General features: G+C 36.8%; 1 protein-coding gene across 1 annotated transcript in view; it reads left to right on the top strand.

Annotated features, from left to right (window-relative positions):
- The window catches only part of BUB1B (BUB1 mitotic checkpoint serine/threonine kinase B), a 50698-nt gene that overhangs the window by 24447 nt on the left and 13517 nt on the right, over window positions 1-12734 (top strand). The window contains exons 9-14 of the mRNA XM_005685483.2: window positions 788-1014; window positions 7415-7527; window positions 8050-8165; window positions 8725-8774; window positions 9900-9960; window positions 10094-10199. Coding sequence (XP_005685540.2) covers window positions 788-1014; window positions 7415-7527; window positions 8050-8165; window positions 8725-8774; window positions 9900-9960; window positions 10094-10199 — 673 coding nt within the window. The remainder of the gene's footprint in view (window positions 1-787; window positions 1015-7414; window positions 7528-8049; window positions 8166-8724; window positions 8775-9899; window positions 9961-10093; window positions 10200-12734) is intronic.

The raw sequence follows: 12734 nt of genomic DNA, 5'->3' as shown, positions 1-12734 counted from the left end.
CCACAGCCATAGAAAACAAACTTATGGTTACCAAAGGCCAAAATGTTAGTGTTAGTCACTCATGTCCAACTCTTTGCGACCCATGGACTATAACCCACCAGGCTCCTCTGTCCATGGAATTCTCCAGGCAAGAATACTGGAGTGGGTAGCCTTTCCCTTCTCCAGGGGATCTTCCCGACTCCGAGATAGAACCCAGGTCTCCCTCATTGCAGGTGGATTCTTTACCGTTTGAGCCACCAGGGAAGCCCACCAAAGGGAAAAGGTATGGGATAAGTTAGGGGATTGGGATTAACATATACACATAACTATATATAAAATAGATAACCAACAAGGACCTACTGTATAGCACAGAGAACAATACTCAGTATTTTGTAATAACCTATAAGGGAAAAAAATCTGAAAAGGAATATATACATATATATATATAATATATAACTGAATCACTGCTGTACATGTGAAACTAACACATTATAAATCAACTATACTTCAATAAAAATATTACCTCCTTTGAAAAAAAGATACGTTATTCAGATTTATTTTTATCTGTAAGTAATATAAGCTATTTGATGACTCTTAACTTATAGCTAATTCCTTCCTCATCATAGTAGTACTTAGAACATAATTGTTGACGGACTATGTAAATTATTTTTAGCCTCTTAATCATTTTTGTTTTTTGGAATCCATCATATATAGCCTTACAACTGACATCATCCCTGCGTTTTGTCAAAACATAAGAAACAGCTCATTTGATCTATATGATAAATAATAATTATCTTGTTTCTTTTAGGACACCATGTAAAATTGAACCCAGTATAAACCACATTCTAAGCACAAGAAAGCCTGGAAAGGAAGAAGGAGATCTCCTGCAGAGAGTTCAAAGTCTTCAGCAAGAGTCTGAGAAGAAGGAGAAGATGATGTATTGTAAGGAGAAGATTTATGCAGGAGTGGGGGAGTTCTCCTTTGAAGAGATCCGGGCTGAGGTTTTCCGGAAGAAATTAAAAGAGCGAAGAGAAGGTATGTGTATTTATCTAGCTCAAGTTTGTAAAAATAACTTAGTTGTAGGAAGACTGAGTTGCTATTTTAAGCCTGAGGAAAGTTACTGCTGTTGTGTGTACCTTTGTGTGATGCTTCTGTGGTTTCTGTATTTCTCTATATAAGCTGAACTTCCATTGCTGCTTTCTATGTAACCCATGAGGGAAAATTTTAAACAACTAAGTTTGTGTTCAAAAGTAAAGAAACTGCATGACCAGTTCCTATTTCTCCGCAATAGGCAGACAGAAAAGTGCTTTTCCTAATATTTCCTAAATATTTCACTTTACTTTTGATACTGTGCCTGAAATTTCTCCCAGGGCTAATTTAGATTAACGGACTCTGTCATTTAGATGATAGTTGTATGTCCTGATTATTAAAGAATTCTTTCTGAGTTAAGGGAGGCTTATACATTGAAAAACTGGAAATTTGGGAAAAGAAGGAAGTGGTTCTGATTCTGAAGCTTAGAAGTGCTTGGGGGCAAAAGGTGCCCCAAACAGGCTGACAGTAGGGAAGTTTAGCAGTTTAGCATTTGGAATTTAAGGCATTAGAAGATGAGTGAGAGTATAGAAAAGGAGGTTGCGGGTGGCGGGGGGGGAATCCAAAAATAAATTTTATTCATTTAGGCATTTTGGCTAGGATATACCAAGAATGAAGAAATATTTTTTTTTTTTTTTAATGCAATCATCCAGAGTAACCTGCAGCTCAGCTCACCTAAAGAGATGTGACATTCATAGGGCTAGCTGGGAAACTTAACCGTCACTTATAATTTGTTTGAGAAAAAAAATCATTTCAGAGTTTCAGGTGACAAGTTAGAAGCAAAGGTCTGTAAAGCAGCCTGTTAGTAAGTTTGGAATTGCCTTGTTACATGAACTAGTGCCTTCCAAAATTGACAGAAGTGCTTTGGTCTCAAATAATATATGGAAAAATGGAATCTGTGTGTCTAGGTAGGAGAGAGGGAATGCGTAAAAGATAAGGAACTAGTTGTGTGAAGCTTTTTAAAAGTGGAAACCACCACAACAAAGAAGTAGGCTAGCAGAATAGCCAAATATGAGCTGGGAAAGGAGCAAGGCACTTAGGTTGAAACTACCGCTTCCTAAAGGGAAGGCTCTAGCTACACCAAGTATATAAAAGTAAAATAGTACATTTTATTCTCAACTAGCTAAAGAAGAACCTGAGCTAGGGTTAGTTGGGATTTGAGTACTGAAAGAAGTATTGACCTCTGAGGATATTGTAATACTCTTTTCCTAATCTTGTCTCTGAATCTAGTTTGTACTCTTAAAATCCTCATGCCTATAAGAAAGTGGTGTCTTGTTCTATTCAAAACTAGCTTCAAAGATTGTTGCTGACATTCAATTCTCAGGTAGGGACATGAGAAATGAGGAAGCCACAGGCTGGGTCTAAAGACAAGGCTGTTATCTTTTCTTCCCGTTACTACTTCTAAAGCATTTTCCCCCTTCTCCTTCAAAAAGTTTCTTTCCAATTCAGTTTTTTTTCCTACCCATTGAACCTCCTTAGTATTCTACATACCTGGCTCATTTCTTATTTCTACCCTTACACCATCCACTCTATTGTATTCACCTGGCAAAACCTCAACCCTAGTTAAATCCAGCTATCTCCTCACACTCTGTACCTGCATCCAAGTATAATAGTTTAAATGTAGCTGGAAAAAAATGCAGCTGTGAATTGGTCTCATTTTAAATGCTTTTTATTGTTTATTTTAGCTATGCTGGATCTTCGTTGCTGTGCATGGGCTTTCTCTAATTGTGTTGCACCAGCTTCTCATTGTGCTGGCTTCTCTTGCTGCAGAGCGTGGGCTCTAGGGCACATGAGCTTTCCTGGACCAGGGATCAAACTTGTGTCTCCTGCATTGGCAGGCGGATTCTTAACCACTGGACCACATAGGAAGTCCTCATTTTAAATTCTTGACTACAACATTTACCAGTGCCTAACAGTCTTACTAGTTACCTGATAGGTGAATTTCTTCTTTCTGCTAAACAACTAATTTAATTTTCTTTGATTTTCAAATATATATCCCTGTCCCTCCTGACCTAGAATTGTAGCCTCATTGAGAAAATAGAAGGAATGTAATGGTAACTCTATTTTCTTCCACCAAATCTGCCATCTCTGCTATCTGTACACTCATTCTTTTTGTTAAAATTAGCATTTCTCTGTTCCTATCAAAGGAATGGTCCTTATTTCTTCCCCCTCTAGCATTTTCCCTTTCTACTAAACCATTCTTACTAACTTAGGCAAATATAATGTCTCCATTTTTTTAAAAAGAAAGAAAATCTTCATTACCCTTATTCATCTCCAACTACAACCCCATTTTTATACTCCCTTTCACAGCAAGATTTGGGGGGAATTGTAATCTTTTGCTGCCTACTATTTCCTCAACTGAAAAAGCTAGCTTAAAACCCAACATTAAAAAACAAAGATATGGCATCTGGTCCCATCACTTCATGTCAAATAGATGGGGGAAAAGTGAAAACAGTGGCAGATTTTATTTTCTTGGGCTCCAAAGTCACTGCAGATTGCTGCCACAAAATTAAAAGATGTTTGCTCCTTGGAAAAAAAGCTATAACAAACCTAGACAACGTATTAAAAAGCAGAGACGTTACTTTGCCAACAGTGGTCCATATAGTCAAAATTATGGTTTTTCCAGTAGTCATCTACAGAAGTGAATTGAACCATACAGAAATCTGAGTACCAAAGAATTGATCCTTTCAAATTGTGGTATTGGAGAAGACTCTTGAAAGTCCCTTGGACAGCAAGAAGATCTGTGGTATTGGAGAACACTCTTGAGAGTCCCTTGGACAGCAAGAAGATCAAACCAGTCCATCCTAAAGGAAATCAACTCTGAATATTCATTGAAAGGACTGATACTGAAGCTCCAATACTTTGGCCACCTGATGCGAGGAGTCAGCTCATTCGAAAGACCCCAATGCTTGTAAAGGTTGAGGGCAGGAGGAGAACGGGGCAAAGGAGGATGAAATGGTTGGATAACATCATCAACTCAGTGGACATGAGTTTGAGCAAACTTTGGAAGATAGTGAAGGACAGGGAAGCCTGGCATGCTGCAACCCATGAGGTCGCCAGGAGTCAGACATGACTTACCGACTGAACATTTCCTCAAGCATCTTTTCTATTCCAGTGATCACAGTAACCAGAAACTTCCTTTTTGCCAAATCCAATGGCTGTTTCTGAGTCTTGATCTTTATTGACCTCTTGGCTTCATTGAGTACAGTTGATGAAATGCTTTATGAAATGCTTCTCTTTGGCTTCTTCCTTGATGGTGTATTCTTGCCCCATTTCCTTTACTGTTCTTCTCATCCAGGGCCTCTTCCTGAGGCCCAGGAGAGTTCTGAAATATCCCAATTATATCTTCTTTCAACAGCCATCTTTAAGTAATGGATTAAATACTGTTTACAAGCTATTGACTCTCAAATTCATATCCCCATCCCTGACATTTCACCTGATCCCCAGACTGATATTTAGTTGCCTGAATTTATTGACTGTCCTAATAGGCATCTTTTAAAATTTATATGTATTTATTTGGCTGTGCTGGGTCTTAGTTGCAGCACACAGCATCTTCAGTCTTCATTGAGCATTATGGGGGTCTTTAGTTGAGGTATATGGAATCTAGTTCCCTGATCAGGGATTGAACTCAGGCCCCCTGCATTGGGAGCTCAGAGTCTTAGCCACTGGACCACCAGAGAAATCTCTCCAATAGACATTTTAAGCTCTACATAACCAAAAACAGTTACGGATTTATGTCACAAACCACACCCCAATATACAAATGTACCACAGGCTTCCCTATTTCAACAAAAGGCATCACCATGCACCAGGTTGGTTCAGTTCAGTTCAGTCATTCAGTCGTGTCCGACTCTGCAACCCCATGAACTACAGCACGCCAGGCCTACCTGTCCATCACCAACTCACAGAGTCCACCCAAACCCATGCCCATTGAGTCGGTGATGCCATCCAACCATCTCATCCTCTGTCGTCCCCTTCTCCTCCTGCCCTCAATCTTTCCCAGCATCGGGGTCTTTTCCAGTGAATTAGCTCTTTGCATCAGGTGGCCAAAGTATTGGAGTTTGATCCTCAACATCAGTCTTTACAATGAACACCCAGGACTGATCTCCTTTAGGATGGACTGGTTGGATCTCCTTTCAGTCCAAGGGACTCTCAAGAGTCTTCTCCAACACCTCAGTTCAAAAGCATCAATTCTTTGGTGCTCAGCTTTCTTTATAGTTCAACTCTCACATCCATACATGACCACTGAAAAAACCGTAGCCTTGACTAGACGGACCTTTGTGGACAAAGTAATGTCTCTGCTTTTGAATATGTTATCTAGGTTGGTCATAACTTTCCTTCCAAGGAGTAAGCATCTTTTAATTTCATGGCTACAATCACTATCTGCAGTGATTATGGAGCCCAGAAAAATAAAGTCTTCCACTGTTTCCCCATCTATTTGCCATGAAGTGATGAGACTGGATGCCATGATCTTCATTTTCTGAATGTTGAGCTTTAAGCCAACTTTTTCACTCTCCTCTTTCCCTTTCATCAAGAGCCTCTTTAGTTCTTCTTCATTTTCTGCCATAAGGGTGGTGTCATCTGCATATCTGAGGTTATTGATATTTCTCCTGGCAATCTTGATTCCAGCTTGTGCTTCCTCCAGCCCAGTGTTTCTCATGATGTACTCTGCATATAAATAAGCAGGGTGACAATATACAGCCTTGACGTACTCCTTTTCCTATTTGGAACCAGTCTGTTGTTCCATGTCCAGTTCTTTAACTGTTGCTTCCTGACCTGCATACAGATTTCTCAAGAGGCAGGTCAGGTGGTCTGGTATTCCCATCTCTTTCAGAATTTTCCAGTTTACTGTGATCCACACAGTCAAAGGCTTTGGCATAGTCAATAAAGCAGAAATAGATGTTTTTCTGGAACTCTCTTCCTTTTTCCATGATCCAGCAGATGTTGGCAATTTGATCTCTGGTTCCTCTGCCTTTTCTAAAACCAGCTTGAACATCAGGAAGTTCGCGGTTCACGTATTGCTGAAGCCTGGCTTGGAGAATTTTGAGCAGTACTTTACTAGCATGTGAGATGGGTGCAATTGTGTGGTAGTTTGAGCATTCTTTGGCATTGCCTTTCTTTGGGATTGGAATGAAAACTGATCTTTTCCAGTCCTGTGGCCACTGCTGAGTTTTCCAAACTTGCTGGCATATTGAATGCAGCACTTTCAGAGCATCATCTTTCAGGATTTGAAATAGCTCTTCTGGAATTCCATCACCTCCACTAGCTTTGTTCGTAGTGATGCTTCCTAAGGCCCACTTGACTTCACATTCCAGGATGTCTGGCTCTAGGTGAGTTGATCACACCGTCATGATTATCCAGGTCGTTAAGATCTTTTTGTACAGTTCTTCTGTGTATTCTTGCCACCTCTTCTTAATATCTTCTGCTCCCCACAAAAAACTCTGAAAGGTATATTTTATCCCTCTTTCCTTACCATTCCCCCACATCTAATGAATAAACCAACCTTGCCACCAAAAACTTTCATACATCTTTCATTTATCGCCAGTCGCATTATTACCTCAGTCCAAACCAAAGTCTTTTAGCTGGACTACTGCAGTTAGACTTTCTGCCCTCTTTCTGGCCTTCCCAAAATTCATTGTGTTCACAGCACATTATCATTTTTAGAAAGTCAGGTCATGTCCCTCCTTTATTTAAAATTCTCCCGGGTTTTTTCATTGTCTTAGAATGCAGTACAAACTCTTACAAATCCTACATGATTTGGCCCTCGCCTACCTTTCCAATCTTATCTTTTACTTTGCTCCCTATTTCTGTGCTACAACCAGGTTGGCCTTCTTTTGAGTCCTTGTACCAATGATCTGTTCCTCCGTTAGGGCCTTATGCCATCTAGTCCCTTTCCTCAGATCTTTATATGACTGGCCTCTTGTTATCCAGGTTACAGCTTTATAATGTAACTGCCTTAGATGATCTCCCCTGATCACTGGTTTAGTAGCTCCTGACCTCCATTCCCCTACCCAGTAACACATTTCCACATCACCTAATTTTTAGTTTTAGCACTGATTATCTTGTTAATTTCTGTGTGTTTGTTTTTGCCAAATTGAACATTAGCATCACATGACCAAGGACTTTGTATTATGTGCCACTAAAACCTAAATACCTTGTTGTGCTTGGCACATAATAGACTTCTGTTTTTTTACTGACTAAGTAAATAATAGAGACCGAGACCTCAAGTTGAGGGCTTTGCTCCATCTGTGTCATTCTTATCTGTAATATTGACTGTCCCAAAGACAAGCTTTGACAGGATAAATTGCTATGAGGAGTAATGCCTCAGCCAACTTTACTATTTCTAGCTGAGCTGCTGACCAGTGCAGAGAAGAGAGCAGAAATGCAGAAACAGATTGAAGAGATGGAGAAGAAGCTAAAAGAAATCCAAACTACTCAGCAAGAAAGATCGAATGAGCAGGTCATTTTCTCTTTTCAGTGCATAACAACTAATGCTTATTGAAACAAATTTAAACAATATGAAAATGTAGAAGGTAAAAGTCCTGCCAGTGCCCACTCTGTTTTTGGTAGTTTCTTAGCTACTAATATCAGCAAAGTTGAGCAGAAAAGTAATTTTAACAGGTGGCTTTAAATGGAATTTGTGGCATATAAGTGATACAATTTATTGACATCTTAGTTATACTCTAAATCACTATTCTGTTACTTCTGACTTTAGTTTTTTATTCTAGTCATGTTCCATTAAAATGAGATTAGCTAAAGAAATTTAGTGTGTATTTGCTTGCCACTACTTAGTTAAGTACAGCAGTATCAGTTTATACTGGGAACATAAATTTAAGAACTTCTGTGGGACAGACATTCTATATGGTTAGTAAATATCTTGGGAAAGTGTATAGTAAAGCTAATTTTGGCACTAAAACTTGAAAATAGGTAGCATTTTCTAGATAAAAGGGACATACTAATTTTGTTTATTGAATGCAAATAGCAAGAAGAGACGATCTCTACAAAGGAGACAGCTGAACTGCGAATTGCTTCAGAGTCTCAGGAAATAACAGGAATGGCTCTGTCCAATTTTGTTTGCCCGGTAAACTCTTGTGCCAGGTAGGACCACACTGGTGGAAGGAATGATGCTTATAGGAAGGAGGACTCTCTAGACTTGAAGTTTCCTTAACGTTTATAGTATTGAGACATGATTTTTGCAAGTCTTTATCATAACGTCAGCTTTGATGCTAATGAGGGAGGTCTAGGTACTGGCTTTTTTCCATTTAAAAAAGATAACGTATTTCTTATAACAACCAAATAATTTTTTAAGTGATAAAACCACTCATTTCTACCACCAAAAGATGACTAGCATTAACATTGCTTTATTTCTTCTTTATGTGTTGTTTTGGATTTGTTTATAAAAATAAAGGTTTATCATTTTGTAATCTGCTTATATTGTTAATGTAACTTGATGTCTGCTATCAAATATATTTCTGTAACAATTCTAATGACTGAAGGTTCTATCTTAAAGAATTTGGTTTAATGGTACTAGAATATTTTCTTTATCTTAGAATGAAGATTATATTTAATTTTTAAAAAAGCCTCTTGGACTTCTGAGAATTAAATAATTTGTTCCATGGGTAGTAAGCCACATATTTGAAAACAAGTTTCTTCACAGGGAAACATCACTTGCAGAAAACGTTTGGCAAGAACAACCTCATTCTAAAAGTGAGTTGTATTTGACAATCTCATGAAGACCTTACTGATAACAAATGCATTATGTAACAAGTATAAATAATTTTATTGATTGTAGTAAAAGGAGGTGAAAGAAAGCAAAGAGGGGAACTCAGGTTTATAATCTTTGAGTCATGGAATTCAATTTATTAGCATATAATTCAAGATAGGATAGACATTTGAAAGAATATTTTTGTAAAATAACTCATTTCTTAAAAGTATTTCATTTTAAATGTAATTTAAATTTATACTAACTGTAAAATAATATCTCACTTTAGTTAGTGCACTCTAGCTAAACATAGCAGTAGCATCCAGGAGCCAAGACTGGAAAGTGGTTTTTTGATGGAAAGAGAGGGGAAAAGCTTAAAATTAAAGCTATTTTATATTCAAATTTGGTCTTTTTGGAAACATGTTAAAAGTGGTAGAAACATGAATATCCACCTAGTAGTTTAAAAAATTCAGTAGAATCTGATTAAACCTTTAAGTCTAACCATCAGTTTATAGGAAATGTAAGGCATAGAAGAACATTTGAAGCAAGAATATTATTGGCCAAAAATCCAGCATTATGGGGTAAACAACCCAGTTTCTAAAACAAAAAATTAATAGTAAAAACAAAAACCCTATAAAATAAAAGCAATTTAAGAGGCAGTTTCAACTGGTCACAGTGTTTGAATCTACTTTACATTCCTAATTCAAACTTTCTAAAAAGTTTTGGTAAAATGTGATACTTCTGACTGGATGTGTGAATTCAGAAATGGTTAATTCTGTAGATATGATCATGTTTTGAGGTTATGCTTTTTAAAAAGATGCTATCTCTAAGAAATGTGTACTGAAATATTTACATATGCCATGATATGGTGTTTTGTATTTGCTTCAAAAATAATTCAGAGTTGGGTTAGATTTGGGGAGTAGTGATGGGGAATAAAGATGAAACAAGATCATCCATGTTTAGATCACTTTTATTAAATGATCTTTACTTTTGTACTTTGGAAATTATTTATTATAAAAGATAAAACTGTTTTTCTGCTTTCAAACAGCAAAAATGTTAATTGACCTAACTGTCTTAAAGAGTATGGCATTTACTCTAAAAGAGTGTAAATTTAGTCTCTCTTTCTATAGGTTCCAGTGTACCTTTCTCCATTTTTGATGAATCTCTTCTTTCAGAAAAAAAGCCTGTCAGGTTTGAGGGGTTTTTTAATTTATTTTGTTTCAACAATGAAAAGTTTTCTATTATTATAAATAAGGGTGAAATAGGAGGTTACTGTTATCTGTGTTAAAAGAAGAATTGCTAAGTGGGATATGTCTTTTTCTAGTCCTGCTGCAGCTCCCTCACGGGTTCTAGCCCAACGAAGACCTCTTGCAATTCTCAAAACTTCAGAAAGCATCACCTCAAATGAGGATGTATCTCCAGATGTTTGTGTAAGAAACAGTATCCCTAAGTTTATATAAATGGGCTAGTGTATAGTTTCATTCATTTCTCATGGAAGTTTAAAGTGAAAATCATTGGCTTGAAATAAGCACATGAAAAGATGCTCAACACTATTATCAGAGAATGGAAATCAAAATCATGGTGAAATACTATACACATCCACTTGGATAGCTATAATCAAAGAGACAAAATAACAGCTGTTGGTGAGGTTGTGAAGTAACTAGAACCCTCATACGTTGCTGATGAGGATGTACAGTGGTACAACCTGTTTGGAAAACAATCTGGCAATTCCTCAAAATGTTGACAATAGGGTTACCATATGATCCAGCAGTTCCCTCCTAGGTAAATATATCCAAAAGAATTTTTTAGTTAATTTATTTTCAATTGAAGGATAACCAAAAGAATTTAAAACATATCATTACACAAAACTACATAAATGTTCATAGCAGCGTTGTTCGTAAGAGCCAATAACAGGAAACAACTAAACATTCATCACTGATGCTTGGATAAACAACATGTGTATCTGTAAAGTGGAATAGTGTTCAGCCATAAGAAGGAATGGAATGTTGACATATCCTACAACATGGGTGACTCTTTAAAACACTTTGCTAAAATGAAAACACACCTAAAAGAACACATATTGTATTATTCCTTTCATGTGAAAGAAACAGAAGTCTTCTCATAAAGGCAGAAAATAGATTAGGATTTCTGGGGGATTAGGGATAGAGTGGGTTGGAAAGTGACCACAAATTGATATAGTGTGTCTTTTTAAGGTGATGAAAATGTTCTGAAGTTAGATAGTGGTGATGGTTGCAAAGCCTTATGAATGTGTGATACTAAAAACCACTGAAATGCACATTATAAGAGTGTATTTTTTGGTATATTAATTATATCTCAATTGTTTTTTTAAGTAGGGAAAAATCACTGTCTTCAAAGCCCAGGATCTTTTTTCTTTATAAAAAAAATTTTGTAGCAATGAAAGTTATGTGAACCAACCTTTTTTTTTGTAGTAATGTTCTGTTTTAACCACTGTGGACTAGTGACCCTGCACATATTCAAGTCAAAGTAAATAAACTTTATCAATGACATTTTATTGAAGTTTTAAACCAGCATCTAGAAGTTTGTCTTAATATTTAAAGAGAACTGAGTATGTTTAATCTAAAGCTTATAAGGGGAGACATGATCAGTATCTATAGTGATTGAAAACAGTGTTAAATCAGTGTATTCCAATGAAACAAACATGTTTTTCTTTTTTACTTATTTATTGAGGTATATCTTATATCCATGGACCTCCCTCAGTAGCTCAGGTGGTATAAAGAATCAGCCTGCAATGCAGGAGACCCAGGTTTGATCCCTACGTTGGGAAGATCCCCTGGAGAAGGAAATGGCAACTCACTCCAGTATGCTTGCCTGAGAATCCCATGGACAGAGGAGCCTGGCAGGCTACAGTCCATGGAGTCACAAGAGTTGGACACGACTTAACAGCTAAAGAGAGAGAGAGCTCTTATATAGATACATTGCACAAATATTAATTGTACAGCTAGGTAAAATTTTAAACATGTGAATATCCATCAGTCTTCACATATATCAAGATACAGAAAATTTGTAGCAACCCAGAAGAACCTTGGGAGCCATGTATAACTGAAGGTGCTGAGGCCCCATTGCAACTGGAATTTCAATTCCAATTCCAATTGGAATTTCCAGAGATAAAATCCAAGCATGTATTTTTGTCTGTTTTAAATACTTGCCCAGGTAATTCTAATGTAGGTCATAGAGATGATGATGTAGAAGAGTAATTTTTACATACTGGATTCTGGAGAATACCACCAGAGAATAGGCTGGATTTGGAGGTAGTGGTTCTAGGTTCAGATGTTCAAGGGTGGACCAGATTATTAAGAGGATATCTTAGGGTTTTTTGTCTTAAACCTTTTACTTGAATTTTGTTAATAGGTACCTACCAGCATTTTTTTCCCTAAAAAAAAAAAAAAAATCATATTTAAAGTGTCTAAACTAATAGGGCCGTAAATAGCATTTGCATAAATGTATCCATAGACTACAGACATCTATTTTACTCCAATCTTACGATTCTTCAGTTTCATCTATTCTTTCTTCTAGATGTATCTCTCACCTCTACTTAATTATGTTGAGCCAGAAATTCAGAGTATATGTCATATTGGTAATGATCTAGAAAGTTAATATCTAGTATCAAAGAGGGTTAAATGAAATAGGCGCTTTTGTGTATTCAGGTAAATGTATAAAGTGGTACAATATTTCTGAGGGAAGTTGGGCAGTATGAATAAATACCCTTAATGTCCCATTACCTTTTTGACCTGATAGTTCTATTTTTATGAACTGTTCCTGAGAAAACTAACATATTCCTAAAGATTTAAAATCTATAAGAATATTTAAAATAGTTCCATGATAGTAAAATACAGGGAATAGCCTAAAACAGTTGGTCAACTTCTGATAGACCCACAGTGTTACCAACATGTTTTTAAAGAATTTTTAATAGCACAGAAAATAAA

Source organism: Capra hircus, chromosome 10 (genome assembly GCF_001704415.2).
Source record: "Capra hircus breed San Clemente chromosome 10, ASM170441v1, whole genome shotgun sequence".
Classification (NCBI taxonomy): Eukaryota; Metazoa; Chordata; class Mammalia; order Artiodactyla; family Bovidae; genus Capra; species Capra hircus.
The sequence above is the reverse complement of the archived record's forward strand: the minus strand, read 5'-3'. Positions and strand labels throughout refer to the sequence as shown.